The 27,777-nt window shown below is 43.6% G+C and overlaps 1 protein-coding gene across 1 annotated transcript in view; it reads right to left on the reverse strand.

Moving 5' to 3' along the window:
- The window catches only part of ACE (angiotensin I converting enzyme), a 212,610-nt gene that overhangs the window by 44,691 nt on the left and 140,142 nt on the right, over window positions 1–27,777 (reverse strand). Inside the window, exons 14-17 of the mRNA XM_086923822.1 lie at window positions 24,051–24,209; window positions 22,115–22,208; window positions 18,925–19,068; window positions 14,643–14,834 (exon numbers count right to left, since the gene is read on the reverse strand). Of these exons, the coding sequence (XP_086779948.1) occupies window positions 14,643–14,834; window positions 18,925–19,068; window positions 22,115–22,208; window positions 24,051–24,209 (589 nt within the window). The remainder of the gene's footprint in view (window positions 1–14,642; window positions 14,835–18,924; window positions 19,069–22,114; window positions 22,209–24,050; window positions 24,210–27,777) is intronic.

Genomic DNA, 27,777 nt, shown 5'->3' on the forward strand with positions numbered 1-27,777 from the left:
GCAATTCTTAAACTTAAACTCAGTTCACACACAACCCCCCATCTGAAGTCTTTACATTGGCTCCCAGTTAGGGAAAGAATACAATTTAAGGCTCTAGCTCTTTTTTTTAAGCCTTCCATGGAACAGATGCCACCTATCTTAGAAAATGAGTCAGGCGTTATGTGCCTACCAGGACACTTAGATCGTCCAACACCGACCTGGCTTGCATTCCCAAAGCTCATCTGGCACGCAGAGGCGGCAGATCTTTTGGCTTTTTGGGTGCCCACCTCTGGAATAAACTGCCAGCAGCCCTGAGATCTTTAACAGTGCTCTCCCACTTCAAAAAACAGCTGAACACTTGCCTATTTTAAGACGAAGCCACTTAGGGTATATACTTGTTAACTAGCCAGCGCTGGGACACTTCAGTTGGAGTAGCTGCGTGCTATACAGATACGGGTCATTCATTCATTCATTCATTCAGTCAGTCAGTCATTCATTCATTCCTTGTTAAAGTGCAGAATGCCGTCACTCACACTGAAGTTAGCCAATGACTGACGTGGGATGACTCACTGCTCCCATGCTGTATGACATACGTATATTATTTATGTATTTATTTATTTATACAATTGAGTTAAATGTAATTATCTTGGCTCACACCAGACCTAACATTGAAAAGGTGCTGGTTAACCTCAGAATTAAAAAAAATAGGACATATGGCTAACCCTCTTAACTCTGACTGAAAATACAAGGCACACAGGCAGCATCGATATTGCAGCTTCACAGTAATGATGTCGTAAAACACTGCTTATCTAGGGCAAGTCCGCCCCCTAGTGGTTCAAAGCCATTCAATTGCCATATTTTCCAGTCAATGTCACGAAAAAAACCACTTCGGATCTCAAAATTAATGTTTCTCACCTGCTTGTTGATCGAATTGTCTATCTTTCGCACTAAAAATATTGGTCAAAGAATGTGAAAGCTGTAACTTTCCCGAAATGTACTGTCCTGGCAAATCAATCTTATTCTTAACTGTAGAGAGTCGCAACTGCTGAAAGGCCCTGATTACAAGTAACACGGATTTTGGTGCATGGATACCTTACCTGGGAGACTGACTATTCGGGCCTTTATTCCTGCACCAAATTCCAAGGCCGAAATGAGGACAAAGTATGCAGAACCAGTTTAAGTGGACCAAAAATCCGCACAGCTTTTAGGAATTGGGAGCTCTTCCTGCTTTCTTCTGCCATCTGCTCAGAGCTGCGAGTCTCAGGGCCACAGCCATTGGCGAGGGCTAATCCAGAGGCAGGCTCGTCTGCTCACACGTGGCACGTACTGGGGCTGCTGGGGACCCTTTCTGCTCTGGTCCTGACCTCAGCACCTAGCCTAGAACTTCGCTGTGGCCAGGTGTTGACTTCCACCCATGCTTTCTGGTTGGAGCATCCCTGGGTCAGGGGGCCGGGTAGCTACAACCTGAAAGGATGTGTGGAATTCACACCCTGGGGCAAGGGGACAAGGAAGCCAGGGGCCAGAGTGGGGGCTAGTGGCGGTGTGTCCATTGGGGCGCTTGGGCGTTTCCCCACTAATGCCACATGGCCCCAGAGCCCATTCATTATCCTACTTCTAGTTGTATAATAAATAATAAATCGCGGCTAACTGACGCTAATTCCGGCACCGGGCCACGCCCACTTGGTGACTGACAGACTACTGTTGTTGTGAGCGCAGCGCAGCAGCAATAGTGCACATATTCGGTTTTGGGCTGGTCATTTTTACGACCAGCCCAAACATGCGCACTAGCCTTCCCCTTAGGAGAGCGAGGGTTGCTTCATGCAGCAGCCCCCGGTATCCTAATGGGTGGGGAGTATCCCTGCTCTAGCCAATCCTGGCGCTGCTAATGCGTCTGGATTGGCTGAGAGTGAGACACCCCCAGTCTGAGGCTAGCATAAATATCATTGGGTTCCGCGCGTGGGTGGCACAGCACTGCGCCACTTGGTGAAACGTATGGCCATCACTGTGGCTTATGTGAAGCCATGCAGACAGTGATTGGCCATTTCGTTCGTGGTGACGTGACAACATGACGTCGTCGCAGCAGACGGTCACCGTGCCACACGACACCTCGTGTTCATGCCTGCTACTGCTCGTGGCTCGTCCGCTCGTGGTGTACCTCGGATCGGATCACACCTCGCTCTTAGCCTTGGTTGGTTCAAGAAAGATCCCCTGATCATCATTGAGATTCGGAACCAGTCAGATTATCAGATAGATATTGAAAAAGTAAGAATTCGTAAATGCATCCGTATATGCGTCATTGCACGTTTGGCCTATGATATGATGTGTTTCATTAATTTAACGGTTAACCTTAAACCTTGTAGGTTTGTTGTTGTTTTTTGGGCGCTTTCCTGGCCCAGAGTGCACAAGCAGCCGCCAAGGCCTGCACCAGGGGCTTGTTAGCAACCTGGCCTGGGACAACCTTAATCTCACGTTTTGCCTTTATCATCAAATCCAATCCATGGATATTAACCCAACTGAGCAGCATCTCACCGTGTTCCTCCGGTTTTGGAATTGGCGTATCTGAGGCCTACTGCTAATCTGCAGAGAGCTGCCTCCGTGCTGTAGTTTTGCTTGATCAATAGGGGCCGAAGGGGAAGCGAATCTGGGCCAGCGCAAGTTGCTACATGCTGGCACACATTTGAAAGTGGGGGTGGACAGGGAGGTACAAGGAGCTGCCGTGACCAGAAGTGATTTGGCTAGTGGATTCCATGTTGTGTGAAGGCTCGGCCATAGTGCCCATCACACAAACAGAGCTGTGTCAGACAGAAGCCCCTCGTGTCCCGCCAGAGCCCCAACCTCGCCCAGCGCATGCCGTGGCACCAATTGGAAAAGGAGTGCTTTCACTGTTCACACAATTCCAGGCTGAAAATAAATTAATCTGTCACTTTATTATTTGGCAAGATCTTCATTTTTATTCATCAGGACTTGGGCCAGAATGGGTGCGTTCAGTCAGTAAGGAACACATAAGCCAGCCTCCCTTGATGAAAAGATAAATGAATGCATAAATAACATAGTGAAGCACTTATGAAAGAAAGTAAGGATAACCTATGGTCAATCATAGGAGTTATTGAATTTTTCTCTAAATGTGTTCAGACAAGACTAAAAAACAAGACATTTGAGTTGACTGAAACATGTCAGGATGAATTTTTGTGCATAAAGAAGGAAACATGGAACTACCACTGGGCAGTTGTAGAATAACTAATAATGCCACAATACCTACTAACACCAGCAGCTTTGCTATTGGTGCCACATTGAGTCAAATTCAAGACAGAAAATAAGTAGTTATTGTGTATGACTTTTTTACCTTGTCTAATATTGGACAACGGTGCTCAGTTACAGAAAGGGGAATGTTGGCTGTGTTTTGGGCTGCCAAAGAATTTAGTATTTATGTTTAGGGCTTACCATCTATCAGTGGCGATCAGTAATTTTGGCAGGGAGGGGGCTGATTGTGCCACAAACACACACATCTACACTCACACCCATGCATTCACACACACTGCGCATACACTTACAACAATAAATACATTTATGCAGGCATGCATGCATGCAATAAACATTCAAAATCAAATAACAAAACATACCTACCCTGCAGCTCCTAAGAAAATAGCCTTGGAGGTCGCTGGAGGGTTGGGACTACTGCCTTCTTTACTTGGCTGACCTTGTGTCAGACAATGAGAGAAAGCAGCAGTGGGATGGGGTCAGTGAGACTGCTGACCCCACCCCAGCCTGTGATGAGGTGTCACTGATTGACGCTCAATCCTGAGCACTTCAGGGTAAAAAACGAAAGCGCCCAGGTCCGAGGCAATCAGCGACAATCCCTCACATCATGAGGGTGAGGGCCTCAAGGCACTTTTGCCAGGCTTAGGACAGGAGGTCAAGCCCACAGAGTTGTGACAAAGTTCAACTTAGCCAGCCAGGAGCCTGCGCATTCGCATGTAGTGCATGTCTAACTCCTGGGATGCCTGACCTGAACAAGAAGAGTGCCTGTCTGGCTGGCTTTCTGGAAGCAGCAACGTTTACGTTTACAGCTTGACAGACACTGTTCTTCTCCTAAAAAAGGTGAGGGGCCTAGCCTCTTTTCCTGTATGGACGAGCTGCCATCTATTGTACGGCAGGATCACAAACCTTTGAATAATTTGTTACCCACTAAAGACTCTGGGTTGAGCATTGCAAAATGGCTCAAGAAGATTTGAAGAGTTTCGTTTCACTATGCAGTTTTGGGACTGGTAAAGATAATGAACATGGTGATGCTTCATCAAGAATTAAAATTGAAGAAGGATGGCACAGGAATACCGACTAAGAAGTAGAAGAAAATGAATGGGCAGCAGTCATTGAGTACAAAGATATGGAAACTACGAGAGAAAAAGTGTGGAAAAAAACTGTAAAGAATGGTGAAGAGTTATCGACTCTCAGTAGGTGGATGAGAGGATGACGTTTGCCCCATCAAGGTTGGAAAAGGTTTATCTGTGTGATGGATGAACTAAGAAAAGACAGGTGGGGATTATAAGGGGTGCAAAATTGATACTGGCAGCATGATTTAGGGACAGAGAGATAGAATCTGCGAAAGAAGGGCATTTGGGGAGAAACAAAAACAAGAGTATGTTTAGGGTATCTTTCTGGTGGCCAGGTATGGACAGGGAGATTGAAAGGGTGGTGAAGGCGTGTGGTATGTGTAGTAAAGTGACAAAGTACATAAGATCAGCACACAACATTTACACCAGTAACGTTTTCCATGCGGCCATGGGTGAAGGTAGCAATAGGCATAATGGCTCTCTTGGTTACCATTAGGGTTCAGACAGATGTATCACTGTCTGCTCTAGTGCATTATTACTCCAAATGGTTTGAGGTAGAATTCTTTTGGGGAGGTAACAAGCAGGAGTTTGACAAGGTTCATGGAGAAATTGTTTTTGAGCAAGGGTTATCCAGAGGAGTTAATAATCAAAAATGGCCCACAATTCTGTTTTACCGAAGTGGGGAGTTATTTAAACATCACACCTATATAGACAACTGTTTACAATCCTGGAGCTAGCAGTCTTCTTAAAGAGTGAATAAAATAAGTAAATAAAGTGTGCAATTTGCTGTGGTCAATGGAAGACCAGTAATAGAGCATGTAAAGCAAATGATATGGGTGTACAGAACCAGCAAGCAGAACACCGTTTGAATTGTTGAGTTGAAGAAAACCTAGGTTGACTTTACACCATGGGTAAGACGGACTTGTCGGACATCGTATGGAGTGAGGAAGTTGAGGGGAGAGTGCACAAAGAACAAAAGTTGTACTAAAAGAGTTTCATTCAGACATGGTGTGCGTAAAGCTGGGAGGTGAAGGAGGGACAGATGGGCTTGTTCAAATTACCATGGAATGTGCATGAGGGAGTGTCTGTCTATTCTTATCCTAAGGTGGTGAAGTGAGTGGACAAAAAGTATGTGCAGTTGGATGATGGTACAATACAAGGGAAGAGTGGTGGTGTGTTGTTGCATGAGAATGAAGGTTGTATGTCAATACAACACAGTGTTTACACCGCACTACCATTACAACACTGGTTTTACAACGCAAGTTGTTACCACGACTTGCGCTGTAGGGTGCTGGACTTAGGAATAGTCAAATTTCCTATTCCAACACCAGCCTACATACAGTAGGGAAGGTGTTGAAATAGTAAATCTACTATTCCTTAGCCTAGAGGGCCTTCCAGCGCAAGTCGTGGTAACGACTTTCGTTGTAAAACCAGCTTTGTAATGGTAGTTCGGTGTAAACACTGCGTCGTAATGGATGTTCCCCGAGAATGAATCACATGAATGAAGATAGTATGAAGTAACAGAGGTAGTGTTATAAGGTGGGGCACACTATGAGAAGAATTGTGGCGCCACAGAGATTTAAAGATTAAGTGTGCGTGGTTAAGTGTACCTAGCGCTACATGCTTTTCCTGTGGGGCATCCATCAGGACATCCCTGAGGCATTATCTATATGTTATTCTATATACTTTTTTATTTTTATTTTTTCATTTATTAGCATTTTGAAAAGACATACAATGTCCAACATTTATATAACATACAGACCATTGTACAACAACATCCATCATCCAGTAGTAGCATCATTACATTATTGTCTACTATGATAGAATTACATTATAGCTATACATCACATATTTAGTCAACTTGGTATAGTTCCAAATATTCTACCAAATATTTCCAATAGTCTCTAGGTTTCAAACCCATGGGCAGTTCTTCTTCATACGTTTGTAAGGATTCTTTACAATAAGTTAGATCATTAAGCCATTGTTTAACTTTCTGAATCTTTCTACTCCCTCAGCCTAATGATACTCTACGCTTTGCCATCAGTAATGCAACCTCAAAGAATTTTTGCTTAGTGGCCCGCAGTTCAGGCACTAGTCCCAGTAAGCATGTACGTATCGAGCAGGCTACAGTGACACCCAACATATCGCCCACCATCTGTGCAACCTCTTCCCAATATTTTGCCACCTCCACACAAGACCATGCAAGGTGCAAGAAATCCGCGACTTCTACGCCAAATCTTTGGCATCTAGCATCCATACGTAATCCGTATCTACATAGCCTTTCTGGGGTATAATAGATCTGGTGTAAATATTTATAGTGCAACATACGCAAGTTGCCGTTTGGCGCTAATAATTCAGTCAGTGAACAAGTTGTAGCCCATTCTACCTCTGTTAGTGGTTCATCTAGACCATCATTCAATCTACCCCATGTTTCATGTGTCGTGTCCTCTATATCTTCCTGTAATTTAACATAAAGTCTAGACACCATGTGTGTAGCTGTAGGAGCTGTAAGTAAGAGTTGTAATGTGGATAGCTGTGGCGGCTCCGCAGAATATGGCGTGTACAGTTTCCTTATTTCCCTTGTAATCGATGATACGTGAATCGGAACAGCAATGTCTAGTTACTTATGAATGAAAGCTCTGTAAGTTGTCTAAAAGCACCATTGCAATATAGGTCTCCCATAGTATCAATTCCTACTTGGCACAGCAGACCCATTCTCACCTCCTCCTGTGTGACTGATATTTCAGGATGATAATGCAGTGGTAGTGCAGGCGCATAGAGTGGCAGTTTGTTAGCTTTGCTAGCTTTGCTACCCATTGCCCGCCATGCTTTGTTTGTTGTATCTATTGTATTTATGTCTCTATTGTGTAGTGGGGGGTCGTCTGTGTGTTAGAATAGCATCTAATGGAATCGGCATTGCGTCTCCTTCCTCAATTGCCACATGAGTCAAATATGGGATTCTGTGATACCAAAAATGTGCATATTGTGCTTGCGCACATAAATAATATAGTAAGAAATCCGGAACCTTAAAGCCGCCCTTCGAGTAAGGACGCGCAATTGTATACGGGCCTCTTTACCCGCCCATATCAAGCGAAGCACCATAGTGGAGATCCTACGAAATACCTCTGCTGGGGGTTGAATGGGGACATTATTGAATAAATATAGCAATTTTGGCAATATAACCATCTTCACAATGGCCAGCCTGTCCGCCAGTGATAATGGTAGTTGAATCCACCTCCTTATTTTCTCTTTCAGGCCACTAATCGCTCTGCCATAATTGGTGCGAATGACTACTTCTAGGTCTCGGGGGAACCAAACACCCAAGTATCTTACAGGCTCTGATTGCCATTCTAGATGGTAATCTGTTGGGAATTGGCAGGTGGTATCTGTTAATGGTACATTTATTGACTTGGACCAATTTATTGTTAGCCCAGACTGTTGTCCAAATTTAATATATTCTCTAAGCAGGGGGTTCAGATGTTGTTCAGGGTCACGTCTATATAACAACATATCATCTGCATACAGCGAGATATGCAGAGGCAGTTGCGGAAATTGAAGCGCTGAGTAGTGATGTCTTTGTCTAATCTTACATGCCAGTGGTTCCAGCGCCATTGCAAATAGTAATGGGGACAACGGACAGCCTTGTCTCGTCCCCCTAGCAATTGGGATGGCCTTTGATACATATTTGTTAACTATTATAAGTGCTGTTGGGGCTGTGTAGAGCAACATATAATCTGCATATAGCGAGATATGTAGAGGTTGTTGCGGAAATTGATGCGCTGAGTAGTGATGTCTTTGTCTAATCTTACATGCCAGTGGTTCCAGCGCTATTGCAAATAGTAATAGGGACAGCGGACAGCCTTGTCTCGTCCCCCTAGCAATTGGGATGGCCTCCGATACATATTTGTTAACTATTATAAGTGCTGTTGGGGCTGTGTAGAGCAAGAGGATCCACTGCAAAAAAATAGGTGGCAATCCCATCCTCTGTAGTACGGTATGCAAATACGTCCATTCAAGGGAATCAAATGCTTTAGCAGCATATAGAAGGATCGCTGCGGCATTTGTACTAGGAATTAGGTAGTGTGAAAGCACAAATAGTGTTCTAGTGTTGTGGGCTGTTGACCTTGAGGAAATAAACCCTGATTGGTCTGGTAGGATCAAATTCATCATCAGTGGCTTGAGCCGGACAGCAAGTAGCTTTGCCAATATTTTAGTATGCACATTAATCAAAGACAGTGGTCTATATGAATCACAATATTACGGGTCTTTGTTAGGATTTAGGAGAGCAATTAGCATTGCCTCTCGCATCGTCGGTGGTAATGTGTTCTTATCATAAGCATCACCATACAATTCTACCAAGCGGGGCGCCAGCTGTTTCACAAAAGCCTTATAAAACTCGCATATTAACCCATCAGGGCCTGGTGCGTTGCCGTTAGGTAATGATTTAATAACTTTGGTTACCCCCTCTACTGTGATCGGTAAGGACAAGTATTGTCTCTGCGCGTCCGATAACCAGACTATTTCTATGTCCTCCATGTATTTAATTATTGTTTCCTCAGAGAGTGTGCATTTTGAGGCATTTAGTTCCCCATATGTGGCCAGGAATTCCTGTAGTATTCCCTGTGTGTCTCAGTGCTATCCCTTACCGCTCGTGCAATCTGTGGCGCGTGCCTTGAGCAAATTTTAGCAGCTAGTGACCTCCCCGGTCTACCACCCTCACCATATGATCTCTCTCTCTGTCGCTTTGTAACATATTTGAGTTCATCATCTGCATAGTTTTGGTATTCCGACATTACAGTTCTGATTTCACCTAATATCTGTGTACTTTGCATTCGTTCATATTCCCGCTCCAGTGTTCGTAGTTTATTCTCACGCATAGTAATCTAGTTTCTAATGTCCTTAAGAATACCTTCCGTGGTACTTATACAAATTCCTCGAATAGGAGCTTTAAAGGCTTCCAGTAGGAGGTTTGTATCGTCCGTAGTGGGTTGGTTTAAATCAAAGTAATCTGTGATAGCTTGATGAATAGTATCAGTGTACACTGTATCCAATAATGCTCTTGCATTAAACCTCTAAGTATAAGGTGGCGGTATATAGTTAGGCATGATCATGGAAATGAGCACAGGTTTGTGGTCGGACAGTGTTCTGGGCAGATGTCTCACTGATCGTGTCCAAAGCAATATGTCATCTGATCCCAACCAGTAATCTATACGCGACCAGCTATTGTGTGCTGCTGATACATGCGTTGCCTCTAGGTGGTCAGGGTGTTGTGATCTCCAAACATCAGTAAGATGCATGCCCATCATAATAGCTTGTAATTTACCCCTCGCCCGCTTGTGTGGTTCTGTGGACGCTCCAGATCTGTCCAGATCATCATGCAGTACAATATTAAAATCTCCCCCCCCCCCAAATTAAGGGAATGTCTGGTAGTTCATGAAGTTTGCTCCATATGTTATGATAGATGTCGGGGTCATCTACATTCGGTCCATATATACTGATTATGGCCAGTTATTCCCCCTCAATGTGCCTGTTAGTATAACGTAGCGACCTAGTTCATCAGATATAGTGGTGTCTATACTGAAGTTCAAATCTTTCCTGATTAATATAAGAACACCCCTAGAGTATGAGGAGTAAGATAAATTGTGTATTGACTCCGCCCACCGTCGTCCAATGTGTACAGTATAGTGTGGAGCAATATGCGTCTCTTGGAGGAGAGCGATGACAACCCGCAATCTGTCAAAATAAGCAAAAACCTGCCTAATATTCTTTGGGTTGTTCAATCCCCTACATTCCAAGTTAACAAGTTCAATTGTTTAGATTGCAGTTTCTCACTTGACATTTCAATCGTGCCAAATCCCAATCAGCGTCATGTATAGCTCACAACATATAGCATTGTCAGTTCGCAAAAGAATATTAGACGCGTAGTATGCCACAACATTTTCCTGGATTTCAGCGATATCCCTTAGGTACATTGGTCTAGTTAACTGTACATAACACCCCTCACTCCACACCCCCCCACTTCAGCAACCCAATCATGCCAAAGACGATCCCCTGTTTCAACAAACAACATATCCCAACTTTTTATTGGGGAACACCCGCTGGGGGTCCACCAGATGCACACAACTCCATCCAACTTAATGGATGTGGTCGGGTGTATTTTAGTAATGCAGACTCAACATTGTCTATTATGTATAGATTGCATAGTGATCTTCAGGTATGTATTCCTGTCTTAGTTGGTGATTCCCAATAATTTTGTTATCTACTCATCTGAAATATTTCATAAATTACTTCGGAACCCAGCTGGTATATTTGGAAATATACTGGCCCGGTAATGCACTCGGCATCGTGTATCTCGTACCCACAGTAGCGTATCACACATACATCTTGTCTAAGTCCATATCTTAGATACAGTTTAGTGCATGGCTCTGATAGTCACCATAGTACCCGGAAAAGTCATATGACAATATCCACACATAATAACTACCCATTGTAAGGGGAAGCCAATATATGTTTTTCAGCCACAGTTCTCTCACATAAGATATCTGATCCAGTCATGTTCAGAAGTATGATAGTTAAACATTGGCCAGTTAACCCTTGAGCGTTCTCTTTATGTTAGCAAACAGGTCACATATAGAGCTGTTTCTGTCCACCTCCCATTGACACCACAGTATGTGCGGGCCTAACGGCCGCGCTACCTCACCTTTCATGTTTCAATACTGCTTGTCTCTATTGTGCGATTTTATACCTAACCCATTTACACCATTGAAAGCTAACAATAGCTGTCATCTTCGCAGTTAACTATTCCGAGTCCTGGTTTCGCTCCTGTCTTTGCTGCTGTTTTCGTCTTCGATTGAGTTTTTTTAGAAAATCTTGTGCTGCTGCTGGTGTTTGAAGAATTGTAGCCCCGCCCTCGTGCGTCACCCTTAGTCGGGCTGGGTACAGCATGGCGTATTCTATCCCCAGTTCCAGTAGTTTCTTCTTTCCCGGGTTAAACTACTTGCGTGCAAGTTGAACCAACATTGTGAATTCTGGATAGAACTACAACGCATTTCCCTGATAAGTGATCTGTTGCCGTTCTTGAGCCATTCGTAAAATCTCATCACAATCTCTATAATTGAGAACTCAGGCTATTATGATACGGGGAGTGGCGCCAGGCTTCGGCCGTGGAGCCAGAGATCGGTGTGCCCTTACCACCAGGAATACCGCTGAGAGATGCTCTGCTCCAAAAACGCTTCGGATCATTTCCTTTACATACGTTTCCATCTTCCAGCATTCGTAGATTCCGGAACTCCCGTGATTCTAATATTATTGCGGCGGGATCTCGCTTCCAAATCCTGCACTTTCTTTCTAATGGTGTCTACTAGCTTCTCCATCTCTGTGCATTTTTTCGTTGTGCCATGCATTTCATCTTCCACCGCCAATAGTTGCGTTTCCACCTCCACCAGTCTCTCCCCGTGCTTGTCTAGCTTAGCCGCCATGTTGTCTATTCGTAAAGTGATGGTGTCTAATTTCCCATTTATATCCTGTAGACTCCGCTGGATTGCCTGCAATACACCTTCCATGCTTGCACTAGGGGTCTGGTCAGTTTCTAGTTCAGTATCTAAGTGCGCCGTTGTACCCCTGCTGCTCTTTTTGGCTTCGAACTGCAATATAGATTGCTGCTTGTCGGGCTTTCCCTTTTTTCGCTTTGGTCACACAACTTAGACTTGAATTTGAGGCACTGCGGCTATACCTGGTACGTGTGTTAGGTGCCACTCCTTTTGCACTTCAACAGCTGGCTAGTGTCTCGGTGTGGCATTACTGGTGTCTCATTAAACTCATCTGCGCAGGGACTTTCACCAACACTCAGGCGTAGGTACTGCAATCACTGGTGATCACAGCGCCCTCCAGAAGCCTGCTATCCTGTACACAGTGCCGGATTGATGGGTAATAGCATTAGAGACTCAACTGCTTCATGAGCCTATTTTTCACCTTTCTCGGTATTAGGCGCCAAAGGCAGCATACAGTACCCCAACAATCGCGTTTCCTGAGGTGTGGGCAAATGAAAACCAGCTAAACAGTTGAGTCGCAGGGCTTATCACCCATGTGCCACGGCCACGGCTCTGCCATTGCGGTACCCATGCAGGGTTCAGCAGCTCTTCCGCCTTCGGTGTATGTGGATTTCTGAATGGCGCGCAAAGTACATTAGAGGCAGTCAGCATACATATACAAATGGCCGGCTATACGGTCGTCGCGTTGACAGATATTTTGTTGGGCGTACATTTTACAGAGCCAGACGCTATATACTATTGAGGCACTTTGGCGCACCATGGGATCATGCCTTCGTTAGCCCTGCCGTGCCTGCATCTAATTTTAACGGCTGTTCATTTTGGAGCCGCACGCCATTTTGCGCTTAGGTCTGATGAACTTTGTCGTTGTAGCACATCGCCTCCTTGCAATATCGCCTGTGCTACCATGCCGCAGTCCGCTAATACTGTAAACACTTATGCATGCCAGGCACAGTGTATCTTTACTTGTATGCGCCACTTTCGTGATTTCCTCACCGCTCTCGGTCCGATGCACTGACACTGCAGGGCGCCGCTATCTTAGCCAGTACAGGGCTTTTCACATCGTCAGCTCTCGTTTACAAATTTCGATATGTCACTCCAGTTTTCAGGTCGTTTCTGCTCTTTCTCCACTCCTGACACCTTCCAATCCATAGCACTGGTGTTTTTGGTTAATTATTCATCCGCTCGTCGCTGGAAATTGCCATATCTTGTCCCCGACCGGCGGAGCTGTCTCACAAGGCAGCCATTCCGCTGTGCGCCCTCTAGCGCCCCCTGTTATTATATATACTTTAAATAGCCCATCCATCTCCTTTTCCTCTTCCATGTTTGCCTTCCATCTCATCTTCAAACATTGATTGCCCTTTCATGGATGTGTAGTGTAATTGGTTTTGTAAGGGGCGAAGATATGTAGTGTGAAAGTGTTTTTTATCAGAACCTTGGTAGCATTGGAGTGCGTTTATGTCATCTAGGCTGTGCTGTGTTGTCGTTGTGACACAGTTGATGCAAATTTAAGACTTGTGCTCTGCCCTGTGGAATAAACATCTACTGTTCTGCACCGTATCGCATTGGTTTATTTATTTACTTTTTTTAGAGTTTTAAATAGCGCGAACTAGACCCGAAGATATCGGGTATCAGAGCGCTTTACATAGCACCAGTTTCATTACACAAGTAATTCATTTTTTTTGTTAGGCAAGGGGAAATTGAGTGATTTGCCCAGAATCACAGGATGTTGAGCGTCGTTGCCGAGGCTTGAACCCAGTTCCCCGGCTTTGACGTTGACCGCTCTACCCATAAGGCTACATCCTTTGATTGCCACTGGCAGAAAAGAAGCACAACAGTTTCATAGACATCACCAAAGTCCTAGCACACTGCAAACTAAATTTCACATACGAAACCCCTCTTTTTTTTTATCACTTCGTCTGCTCGCTCTGTATATGGTGTAATAGAATTCTGTATGAATATTAGTTATATTTTGTGCTAAGCAGGTGAACATTAAGTCGAAAAATTAGCTATCGTATTTTAATTTTGAAAATATTGGGGAGTGGTAGGGTAACTGTATTATTTTGTCAGGAGGCGAAAATGTCTGCCATTTCAAGTTTTTAGTTTGCAGGGAAGTCGCCAGCATGGCTGTAGCAAGGGGGTGTAACTATGTAGACTTCTTGTACACGGTTCAGGGAGCAGTCAGGACCAGACTGGGAACAAAAAGCAGCCGCAGTACAAAAAAGAAGTCCAAACTAGCCCCAAATCATAAGCAAAATATGACGGGGCACCACTTAGATTTAGTTCACTAAACTATGGCAAATATCGGGGTTTTTTTGTAACCTTTTTTTCAGTGAAAAAAAAAAAAAATATATATATATATATAGCTAGCTAGGTAGATAGATAGCTATTATTAATGCGACTCTACTGCAACAGCTCATACTCAACCACACGATGTCAAGGTCAAGGCATTATGAAAAGGCTGTGTGAAATGTTTCCACCCTATTTATTGTATTCAATAACATATTTTAAGGAACCCTCATAGCTATAATCTTATCTGGAGAACTCCTCATCAAATAATGTGAGTAGCGCACACACCAGCAGAATCAGTTTTCTTAATTCAATGCCGCATCAGAAGGAATAATAGAAGCAACTCTACCTACCTAAGATTGCACAAGATTACGTGTCAGTCACTAGATTAAATCCATGTCCACATACATATGCCAACTTATGAGCTGTGGAAAAACAATAACCCCATTTGCCCACACTCCCCATCCTCTCAGGGTGTCGTTATCACTGTTCTCACCTAACAAGTGTGCTGGGATGGGGCCATTGAGGTTGATGTGCTGGGATCCATACTTATTGTAGAGTGCCCGGCGGACGTAGGCGTGCAAGTTGAGGTAGAGCGGCTGCAGCTGGTGGTAAATTTGCTCCAGATCAGCTTCCAGGGTAGGTGTTTCGTACAATGACCTCCAATAGGCACCGTTATCAGGATAATCTAGGAAGGAAAAAAAAGAGAGAGCTGAGGCTTTTAAACTTCTATCCACATCTGAACTTGGATCTAATTCTCCAATGGAAAAATGATTAGGGAAAATGCGTTTTGGGGTCCCGTTCTTTCTCAGCCCCTGCTTGGTGGATCACCCTGAAACTTTCCAGAAAGGAGCTGAGGTGAATGAGGCTTTTTTGGGGAAAGTTTTGTGACGATTTCTCAAACTACACAAAAGTTATAAGCAAACCAAAAGAAAATGCTCTTCCTATGAAAAAGTGGTCATACATATAACTACCCAGGGGCGGCTGCATCTCACATAGATTGTTAGATATATTCAGCCTTGGGGTGAGGGCCCCTCCCCCCATTACAAGTTGGGGGCACCCTGACACCGCAGGGGCTTTCTTTATGCACCTGCTAGTGAACAATTTGCAACAGTTTATCTGAATTATGGCTGTTGACTACATTAAATGTGCTAGACCGCAAATAGAGCAATGGTTGCCAGTGGGACTGGATACTTTTAAAGTACATGATGACCGGACGATGAACATTGTGCTGTGGCTGAGGTGGAGGGGTAAGGACACAGGGTGCCCACTGTGATGACTACATTTGGCATTGTTATACTTGCAACTTTGCTTTGCTATCATAAGTACTGGCCTTAAAGCCTGAGCACCCAAAGTAGTGTTGTCTAAGATACTGGACAGACTGTCACACATGACATGATATGAGGTCAACCATCAGCTATAAAAACATGCATTAGGATTGCTAAAAAACAAATCCGGTCAAAGCACTGCACGGTATGATTATAGATGTATTTATTTACCTAACTGAAGTGCAAGGCACCCAATTTATACCGAAAGCCACTTGGCTGTACTGCTTGTTACTAATGCAAACACTTGAGTGCAGATGCTCGCAACCGGTTTACTGAGTCAGCCCTCATGAATGAGATTCGTGCTGTGCCTTAGAGTAGATGTTTCTTCCCTTTCTGGGGGTTCTGGTGAAGAGTGAATGGTAATCATAATATGGTAGTGAAAAGTGAAGCAGAAAAGAAGAATGGAGCTGAGGAAAATAAATTAAAACATAGAACCACATGTATGATTTTCTGAGTCCTATCTTCTCTACCAGCAATCGTGAGATTTCCAGATAGTACAGTCTACAACTGTCTAGAGCCACTGTTGAATCAACATCACAGCACAAATAAAATCTCTTTTGTAGCATATTAATATTCTGACTTAACATGTCCCATCACACTGAGATAACTGAAAGTGAAGAAGTATCACAGAAAAATTGAAACATGGAAATATTAATTTGACAAGTCAGAATACTGGATCGAGTCCTCTCTATTGGGTGCAGTACAGCATAAAAAGCAAATATAATTTCTCTTAAGAAGTGAAATCAAAGCAAATAATTTTTTTTGTAAAATATAAAGTGGAACAGTCTAGTTGGAACAAACACTTTCTAATTTAAAAATATCTAGTGATACTATGATACAATTTTACATATTGGAGTTGCAGGTGAGTACTTGCTAGCAGAATAGATAGTTTGGGTGTGCCTGAATAGTTCTACCCATTGGCACATTCGTGGTGTCTATGTGTTTGGGGATGAAACCATAAGCGGCAGTCAAACATAAGTAACAAAGCTGTAATACAATCCCTAGCAGCTGCATGCTTTGATGCTAGAGATAGGATATGGGTGGAGTTGTTTCAATATCCACAAGATAAACTGACCTTTTAGCAGATAGTGGTGGGTGAAATGTTTTGCCCCTAGGCAGAATTGGTGCTGTGATTGTGGGATTCTACTCTCACCAAACTGTAGAGTATTACACTTTTTAATCTAGCCCTGGTACAGACAGCATTATTCTGTGAATGGTTGATGATTCCAGTGATTCAGTCGAGTAGATTTGCCTAAACACCAAACCCCAACTGATTTTCAGAATATTTCAACCAACAGTTTTCTCAAAATGAAAAAAAATACTTAACACGTTAAACATTTTGTGTACTTTGCTTGTTTTGGGTAGAAGTAGCATCCATATTTTACTTGGGCCTCCCGGCTTATTTGATTCACCAGCTTCAAATCATTCAGAGTGCATCATCAATACTGACTCTGAAAATGCTCCTGTGGCAATCTGTCACAACGTTTGCACTGGTTGCCTGTGATCAAATGCCTTCAATTCAAAGCCCTGAAGTTTGACTGTAGAGCCTTATCCCAGAACCGTTCTATCTACATAAGGAAAAGGCTCAAGACGTGCCACCAATAATCTTAGTTAGCTTCCAGTCTCTAAAGTACTTATACCACAAGAGGGGGCAGATCCTTTTCATGCCTTATATCTAAACATTGGAATAGACTCCCTCTTGCTTTACGAGCGGATCCCTCGGAATCCAAGAAAAAAGAAGCTGAAGACCTTTCTCTTTAATCAATCTCCTGATCCCATTCTAGTGCCCGCAGACATTTTTTCCTCTGCTAGCGCTGAGATGCTTCTTCTGAAGTAGCAATGCACTGTTAAAATGTATTATTATGATTATTAGGTACTGTAATCCGTAAAGAAAATGGATTGTGATGGGTGGAGGTTGAGGTGCTCCCGCATTCCACTGTTATTCTCAATGGAGTCTAATGAGGCTAATCCACCGCACTTTGGGCAGGAGCTTGCAAATATTTGAAAAATAAGGGTCACAATATTTACCTGTAAGAGCCAGTAAATGAAACAGCTAACTTCACATCAAAACTTAGAGCTACAACATATTTTGTTAAAATCTTGTCCTTCCACAGATATCTCCATGTCAAACATCCTGTAGTTAATGATTAAATCCAGCTAAACTCTCTTCTACCGCTGGAATAATGTATTATTCTAACTCAATTCCTATTATCTTTGTGCACCAGTGCTTGATAGTGGGATTGCGTTCTAGTTGCAACTTATGCAGGAAGATGTTTTGGAATCTATGTCTTTGTAAAATATGTTTTTGAAATCTATCTAATGTGATAATAATATTATTATTATTAAGAATAATATTAACTTTCTTTTGTGTAGGTAATACTCCAGTTTCTAAGCATTGTAAATAGCAGATGTTACTATTACCAAATGTATTAGTACTTCACCAATTGAACTTTCATGAGAGGATTTGGGCTTACCCCAAAAATTTTGTTTCTAAAAAAAACATGCAGGTAATGGCATATTTTCGCTTTTGTCTGAAATGCAACCTACACCAGATTTGCCAGTGTTTTTGCAAAAAAAGTGCCTAAATGAGCCAGTGGTATCCAGCAAATTGGTGTGAGGGGAAAACAATATTCACAAGGCTATTTGTAATATGAGGCAGATGTACACAAGCAAATAGCTACATTTAGGACTTCACAAATTTGGATTTAGTCATAAAGAGGTTTATATGGGAGTAAATCTCCGGGGTGAGAGGATGGCCAGACATTCCTGCCCTGAGAGCAGTCAGAGATTTACTCCTTTTAAGGGACGGAGTAAATCCCTCTCCAGTGTGGGAAAGGAAAGCAAGCACTCTAATACTGGCGGAGGTGTAAAGAATGCAGGATCTCTACAGGGAGAAATAATTTTCCTTTAGCGAAAAAAGTTAAATATGTTCTTGATATGTTCATTTCTCTTATGTGAAAATGTACAGGTGTGTTTTTTGCTTGAGAAATTGGAATACTCACTGTTCCCTGATTATGTCTGAAAAGCCAAAACTGCCTGCTGAATCTTGACCACATTATTCAGAACATGATCAATGAGACACTGCACATTTGACAGAATAAAAAGGGCATCCACCATTCCAGGAGAATAATTTGGGGTGTGACGGCACTTCATTCTGTCAAGATACCTGAACGAGGAATCAGGGTTGCACCCTGGTCAGAGTATTGTCAATCCAACACTTGAACACTAGATTGTCTCTGCATTGACTCAGATGCCGTTTTTAAACCTAAACACATTTTTTTCACTTCTTCCCAAGAAGGACTAATGGGAGACAATTCCCAAAATCCTAGAAATATGTTGTTGGTCCTTTAGGCTTTGTGACTCCTTATACACGTGTCATGGGTTTCAGAAAGTACATGTTCACTGGGGCACAATATACACATTGCAGGTACATAGGATGAAAACACTCACTGTTGAGGATGGCCGCTTTGTTGCTCAACTTCACATATCTGGAAAATAAACTGCGAATCTTCTTGCCGGAGGCATCCCGCCAACCTTTCCATGCGAACAGAAGCTCGTCGTAGCTCCTGGACTTGGACAGAATTTCGGTCAGATCTGTCAACAGAGCAGAGAAGGCAAAGCATGAACTGCTGTTTCTGTTCCAAGACACAGAGCGTAGCTGATCCTGGAGCACATGGCAGTAACCTTACAGCACTTTGTTGTGAGAGTGTAACTAGCATTCTATCCACACCCTAATAATCTGGTGCAAACATTCCAGTCCTTCCTCCTGAATTGCTCCTAACAGTGTAATACCTTATTATGAATCTAATCCTTATTTTGTTAGATTTTGATACAGTGTTGAAAAGTGTTGGAACATCCTGTTATATTGTAGAAGGATTTCCTATCATTCTAATTGTTTGTTGAGAAGTGCCCCAAACATTCTAATTCCTATTTGAGAATCTGTTCTTAGCATGTAAAACCGCAGAGGAGACATTTGAATAATTTGTTGTGAATGTGTTCCTAAATTTAAAAACCTTTATCGAGAATTAATGCTAATAACTGATTACTTTGTTAAATATGGTTTCCATTAGAAGCCTCAATCGTAAACAACAGCATCAAAATCTGGTTATTCCCGGCTGTGACGTAACAATAGTGGGTAACAAAGGTGGTTACCCTTGCTTGTGACTTCAGCCAGGGAATCACTTGCTTTCTTCTGCTCTACTGCCTCGCCCGGGTCTCAAGCTACTTCAGCGAGCCAGCAGTCTCACCCACCTCCCTCCACCTTTTTCTGGGTCTCCACAAGGAGAGGGTATATGTTGAGGATGGTGGGGGCGAGTGGGCGAGGCCAGTTTTTTTTAATCACTTGGAGGAGAGACCACGTATGGCTCAACCATTGCTAATTTATCCCAAAGTATACTTTGGAAAAGGGACTGAGGATTTGGGGGGATGCAATTATAACATAAAATCACAGAGGGCTAAGCTGTGCATAAGAGGGAGGCTTTTAATTCGGAGTTCTGCACGACACACAGGGAATCTGAGCTTTGCGCTTGTTGAATCCCGCGGTGAAAAACATCCCTGTAGTTCACAGTTATTCATCTACATTCTATACATTAAGAGTGTTCTAAATTTTGAGAATCTATGCCTGAGAATTATATCAACAATTGCAGAGAAGGGTCCAAAGTGGTTCACTGTCTCTAGCGACCCGAGGGCAGCAGTGGAATGGTGGTTGTCAGTCTCACCCGCCTTCTCCCCTCTCTCCCTGGTCCCCAAAGAGCCAAGGGAGATGAGAGAATGCAGGTGGCACTGCTCATGTGCCAAATGTCTTCTCCCCTGTCAGCGCGGGCGTCTGCTGACCTGTTCTTGGACGAGAAATGAAGTGACGCTGACAAGTGGCTCCCACAGTGTCCCTTGTCAGGATGGTGCCGGCTCTCCGCTCTCAATGTGAGAACAGAAAGTGCATCTTTGGGTTGGCATGGGTTATGATTGCTGAGAGGGTGGTGGTAATTATATTTCAATTTGTGCGGTTGGGGTAGGTTTCGCAGAATGTGTTGGAGGAGGGTGGCAGGAGGTCAGGTATTTATTCTGTTCAGTTTTGGGAGGAGCCTGTTGTAGGGTATATCCAGAGGGTGGTGGTTGGCAGGAGGCCAAGGATAATTTCACAGATTTGGAAGGGAAATTACGCATTTCTCAGAGGGTAATGGGTGTGGGTGGCAGGAGGCTAGTTATATATTTTTAATGTAGGGGAATGTGGGGGTATCTTAAAGGTGGCTGGGGTGGGTGGCAGGATGCCAGCTTCTTTTGTTTTATTATTTTGGCTCCCCCATCCCACCTTCAGCCCTGTGTATATCTTAGAAGTAGGTGATTCTGGGACCATATACAAAATAACATTATTGGAGGGTAAAATGTGGCTAAGCTCTTGTTGGCTATTTAACGTCAGTCTGAACCCCCCAATAATAAAAATCCCCATTATTCACTGTTACCCATCTATAATTCTATATGTTGAGATCTGATCCTTCCTTTTCAATAAATTCTGGAAAAGTGGTGCTAAAAGTATTTTCCTAACATTGTAAACCTTTTTTAAGGATCTTCTCTAACAATCTGATCATTAAGTGACAATCTGTTCCTAACAATAAAAACATTAGCTGAGAAGTGTTCTAATCCTTCCTTGAGGCCGTCTCCCAATATTCGCATCTTTGACTATTGTTGCTAACTTCTTAATCCTTTGCTGAAAACAATTCCTACTTAACATGCTAACCCATAGGAAGAATGGCCATCGACTTCTTTGTATATGATTGTGTGTTTGAGGATTTATGTGTCTTTTACTATTGGTGTTCCACATAAAGGCATGTGTTTCGCTACCATTGGAATTAGGTCAGAGAAATGTAAGGAGGAAGAAAGATGGCAGTTCCTGAGACTTAAACTTCAACTGTTAAACTTGGAAAAAAGTTACAGACGTTGCACTGGAAAAAAATAAGAAGACAGGATGATTCTGGGATGTTACATTGTGCGCTATTTAATCATGGATCATGTGTATAGTTCAAAATCACCTATAAGGGGAATTAGACAGCTCATACATTCATGTAGCAACTTGCAGTGGTAGTTCAGTTTACAGTCTTGTTTATCATATTAACTACCCTCCCAAAATCCCCCCAAAATGAATCTACCGGAAGAATAACCCCTTGGGAAGCAGGGGATGATGGTCGTGCAGCTTTATACAAGAAGTGTTTTTGGTTTCCCTTTAATGTTTGATATTTGTTTCTGGTTCTATAAGCGGATCTTGCAGAGTAGCCTACATTTCCTCAAGCAGACAATGTGATAAACTGCATACTAGTACGAGGACCACGCGCCACTGCCTGAACTGCACTTGTTCACATTAAATAGCAGTATGAAGGGCTATATAAATAAATGGGGATAGTTTATTAAGTTTTCATACAAGCATTCATGTGGTGCAGACCATTGCATCAATTTATTTACTCGTATATAAGCCCCCAGGACCAAGGGGATAAACGGACCCCAGGATGCTTGAGAGTGGGAAACATACGCTCCTTCAATACTCAGGCCTGAGGACTCTGGCAAAGTCCCTGAATACTAGGTGTTTTGGCTTTTGAAGTAACCAAAGCTGCATATGAAAGGTCCCTCAGACCGGGCCACTGTGTCTCACCTGGATCCAGCGGGAGGCAGTTTGTGGTCTGCCCGTCTCGGCACACCTTGGCCACACTGTACATGGTCTCCATGTCCGAGAGGATCTGGTTGTACTGCAGAGAAAATATACAAACTAGTTAGGACAAGTAAACATTTGAATCAAAATGCACTTAAAGAATACTCTTTTGATGTGAAGAACAAAAAAATAGACCTCTGGTCCATCTAAATGCGTAAAATTATTGTTACTCTCTGGTCATATAGCCACCAATTACCCATGACTTAGCTTCTTCCATTGACCACATTTTCACCTCTCCCACAATAGTGGTGAACTGATATACTCAACCACCCCAGAATATATACGTATTTCTTTGTGCTGTATGTTCCAGGATGTGATGTGGTGCAGGGAGTAGTCGCCAGATCGAGGAATGAAGAGCGGGTGGCTCTTTCTATGGGCTCCGCCCAGCTGCTATTTACCATGGACAGAATGTTTTTATCCCAGTCTGCGTGCATCAAGAGAGGGCATGGGAATGGTTTTGCAACTGCCTGTGCATTCATACTGCAATACCAACCCTTGCTAAAGGGCTACAGAGGTGAGGAAACCATGGAAAGTGTTCCTTTTCTACTGAATGTTTGAACAGCATCCAAGACAGGAATACACTAAAAGTAAATGTTTTAACGTAAAATTCAGGTCTTTATGTTCACATATGCAGGGCTGTGAAATTATTTGAAAATACATATTGAAATTGGTAGATGCAGCCCTTGGTCTATAAACTAATAAAACAGCTCAGATATTTAAAACATGGCTCCTGATATCTGCTTGTCGAGCATTACCTATATTCACAACCCAGCACGCTCCAAACAGCCATTCATCCATACAAGGTAAGAAAATGGAGCTCCTTCAAGGTGGGTAATAGCGACCTCTTATTTACCAGTGCCATGAAGCTGTATGACTTCAGCAACAAGTGCTATATAAAATATGTGATCACTGCTTGGTAGAAGGCTCATAAGACTTGCAACTTGAGGCTGACATTTAGGACAGAATGTTCTCCTGTGGCGACCGTTGAGTGGCCGATGGGGGGTGGGGGTGGACCGTCATGTGCATCTAGGCTGCACATGACTCAAGGCTTGAAGCGAGTTTGCTGGTGGTCTCCGTTCAGTTTCAATGGGAACCAAGTCGAAAGGGTGGCTTGAGGTGGTGGTTTGTTCCGGTCCTATCTAACCAATGGCTTATAGGTAGAGTGAGCTTTTGGACTCCATTCAGTTCCTACCTGACATAAGCTTTAGGGGGCATGTGCTAGTTGTCTCCGTTCAGTTCCACTTTATTGGTTTTCTGGTGATTTAATGCTTCTGGGTGTCTTGAGGTGGTGGCTGTTACCTTGACACGCGATTGCGGGCCAAAAGTGTACACCAAGGAGAAATCAGCCTAAAACGTTCTTTAAAATGTTATAATGTTCGTTACAAGGTATAGTTTTTCTACATTTTGCATTCATGCTAAAGTGCAGAATAGGAAAGGAAACCACAAAATGTCACCTATTCAATCATTTCATGCAGAATTTCACTCATATAGTTCGCTAATATAAAAATTGAAAAACCAACAATATTTGCCAAGTTATGGTGTGTCAATAAATTGTACAACTCCTCTAAGAGGCGGGAACCTTAATTTACTTCGAAGTTTGAGGGATAATGCCTGCAAGACTCAAAATCTAATGAAGCTGGCTATCTCAGAGCCAAAATTAAACCATCTGTAAAGCTGGCGTAATGCACCATTATCTGCAGCAGCAAGGTCAACCGGAAACTAGATTTGAATTGGTTGGGAAGTAAAATACAGCAACAGTTGGAACCACATCACCTGCAGTCCCAATAGCTGAGCCCCGTCTTTCACCATCTTACCGCACTGCTGATTTCCTTCTCTTCTCCCTATCTCCCACTTCTATCTCAGTTCTCCTTTGTATTACCTCCACCAGCTCTGCTTCAGGTAGAGCTGCTCTCTCGATGTCACTGAGTTTCTTCAGGATGCGCTTCACGCTGGGGTCCTGGAAATCTGTATAGTCGTACTGTCGTGCTTGCATTCCATACTGCAGGGTGTGGTTCGCCATCTTCAGGTTCTTATCCAGCTGTAGAGCAAGCGGGGAGAAACACAGAATCAATGGCATGCCCCACAGGAGCTGGGCAAACAAGCAACACAGAGGAACCGAAACGCATCGGGGGCCCAAGGACCTTGCCCATCTATAATCACTGTTTATTATGTGAGTGCATGAGGCCTTGTGAGGCACAGCCCTTGTACGTTACAGGTCCCCGGGACATTTCAAAGCCTCACAACAGCAGGAACTAATTACGGTCATAAATAATCTATCAATCTCCCATAACAGGCTGCTGATACTGGGCGATTTCAACATATGGGACAATGACCAATTACGTGCTGCTCTGCACAATATTACTCAATCCTGCCTCATCCTAGGGCTGAAACAGTGGATAAACACCTCCACACACAGACTAGGAAACACATTAGATCTTATCTTTGCGGCAGAAGACCTACTGACCCTAGACACTATCCTTCCAGTAGCTTGGTCAGACCACCACCTCATCAGGTTTAAATCCCATATCCCGTCCCACACAGGAGCCACGAGTTCGCAAGTCAAAACCTTCGTAGGTCGGGACTGGAAGAACTTGTTGAAGAGGAAAGAGGAGGGAAAGCTCGACCTACGCCAGGTTGGAGCCTCGTTCAAATTAGAAAATGATGTCACCGCAAACTATCTTTCCTTTCTCCACGAAACTACAAAAAAACTCGACGCCGTCATCCCGCTGAAAACAATCACAAAAAGGGGAAAACCCTCCGCCCCCAGGTATACTGAGAAACTCCTGCAAAAAGGCGGAGAAGATCTGGAGGAAAAACTACTCTGACCAGGAGAAAGTACGATGGAGGCTTACTATCTCACAATACAAGAAGGAAATAATTACAGCCAAATCCAACTATTTTGCTGAGGTAATCCTCAAAAGCTCTAATAAATCCCGGGATACCTTCAGGCTCATCAAAGAGCTTTCCCACCCCGATTGTGCAAATAGCCAAATCAAACCCTCACAAGAACTCTGCAATGACCTTGCAGTGTTCTTTCAAGATAAAATTAGCAAAATTGTAGAGGGAATGAATAGTAATCCTATCTCCCCACTACATGACACCAGCATCCCAACAAATAAAGACGGAAAGGCGGATCCTGTTACATACCCCCTCCCATATGCCACCCTGGAAAACTTTATGGCTCCTTTGAAACAGGAATTCATCACAACAGCCCTCCATCCGTCTTCAGGCTCTCCTCTAGACCCTCTTCCCCATAGAATAGCTAAGAAATTCGAGGATGACGTCTTACCAGCCCTGCACCAACTATGTATTCAATCTCTGCATACAGGCTCCGTTCCCAAAGACTGGAAACTAGCGATCGTCACCCCGCTACTAAAAAAACCCAACCTGGACCCAAGCTGCCACAAGAATTACCGACCCATATCCCTATTACCATATCCTATACAAATCATAGAGAGATGGGTCAGTAGAGCTCTGGCCCTCTTCCTTGAAACCATGGGCGTCCGCAGGGGGGACAAGGGGGGGCACTTGCCCCCCCCTGGATCACCCGGCCAATGTCTGGTGCTGAGTCGAGTCAGTGGCATTTTTATTTTCCTCTTTAATTCCCCAGCATTGTTTGTTATATATATATTAAAGAATGGATGATGATCGGAGATCGGAACTTTTAATTTTGTGAGCAGGCAGGCCTCTTTTTTGTATAATTAGCAGCACCATGGAAATCCCTATTACATCATTGCGCCAGACGGAGAGTGCTGCGCCACCTATCTTACGCTGCATGCGCAGCTCTTACGCTGCAAAGTACCGCGCCCGCCGCCCACGCGTAAGGTCACACAGCCAGCCCCCACCCCCACAGTGGAGTACAGTGGTGGTGTTTGTTTCCAGGCCATGACACCCAACGTAGGAGCAGGAATTCGGGAAAACGGCCGGCAAGATTACAGCGCGATTGAAAGCCCGGGCTTGCCTGCTCCCACCCACAGCTTGAAGTTGAAAGTAAGTGAGTCATCATCCTGTTAATTTTTGAAAATGTCTCCAGTATCCCTGTGCGCCTTTGCTACCAGGGTCGATTTGAAACAATGACCTTCAATCAAACACGGTAGAGCTAGCCTATTCACAAACTACATGTTTTTGTAAATATCGTAGCACTACAGTAGTACTATTTGTGTACGTGTACCACAAAATGACATTCACAAACCTATCACTGGAGACCTCCGCCTCTCTTTTCTGTGTGAAGAGATCTGCATAGATGTAGGATTATACTTTTTGTCGCCTATGTAGGCGGGACAAGGGGGAGTAAATGGAAAATGGGGAACACTCCTAAATGAGAGGGCTTTATGGCAATTTAATGAGGAATTTAGGAATGGGCATGCTAATACAAACACACACCTACAAAAAGTCCACAGCGTCCACCTTAGAGGTAGTACAGGCTCTGGGCAACCCTGTGAAATCGGAAAAGCCTTGCTAGAATCTGTAAAATTTGAATGTAGCTTGTTTTTATTATCCAGCTCCACCAATTCCAACTGAGTGTGCACTAAGCCCCAGACTCCTCAGAAAATGTTGACCACATGGGTAGATTCCGAAGTCTGGATTCTTCCCTTCGACCCAAACACCTAACCATAACCAAGACTGAGTTTAGCACCCTGAGCTTCTCAGGAAACTAGCCTGAAATTTTATTTACTGAAATCTTCCAAGGAAATGTTTCACCTAGGTCCTGAGTACCAGAAGACCGTTTATTCTGATGGACAAACTAGCATGAGCTACCAGGCCATCAAAATTAGGAGGTCTGCGTAAACACAGCAGATCTGTCTTGTTTCCCACTGAGTTTTTGGATGTTAAGTATATCAAATATTTCAGGGAAATATGCAGGCAAGAACAGAGCGTTACTAGGTGAATTAAACTCAAAATTACTGATTCACCTGGGCAGACCCATTTCTCATTGGAACCCCTGAGTTCCACTGAGAATAGCCATTACGTCAGCACTCCCACAATTAATACGACCACCAGTAACCTTAACGTTTGGTGTGCTAACTTATCACGTGTGGCTCCAGAGCACTCGTACCGAGGACCCTAGTGTTACCGATAAAAAAAAATTGTTTCATCCAGCGCTACAGTTAAATGATAGCATGTCCTATAAACTGCACAAGAGATATCCTTGTGCAAGCCGCGTGGAGCTATCCACGCCCTCATATCCATATGCATGTTCCAAAGGTAGCTCAGTTTGAATGCCTGTGCTTTTTCACTTTTGTCCAAGAGCCGCTCCTGTCTGTAGCTGAGCTCTGCTTTTTTCTTTGCCAGCTTCTAGAAGGTGTGGATGATATCTACCAAAGGCCACAAAAGAAAGAGATGGCTGTGGCACAATAACCCTATGGTGTATGAGATCATATGCGGCCTGCTTCCTGCTCCTCCTGCGCCCCAGTTTTTCTTGTGCCCCATCTGGCACACATTATGTCCGAGGATGGTAATGATGTTAACATTTTGCCCCCCCTGGAAAAAATTCTGCGGACGCCCATGCTTGAAACCAACAACATCTTGGAAGAGGAGCAGTTTGGCTTCAGACCAGTTCATTGAACGGAGTCAGCCCTGCTGACAGTTATGGATGACCTGCGAAT

This window comes from Lissotriton vulgaris, chromosome 5, assembly GCF_964263255.1.
Source record: "Lissotriton vulgaris chromosome 5, aLisVul1.2, whole genome shotgun sequence".
Classification (NCBI taxonomy): Eukaryota; Metazoa; Chordata; class Amphibia; order Caudata; family Salamandridae; genus Lissotriton; species Lissotriton vulgaris.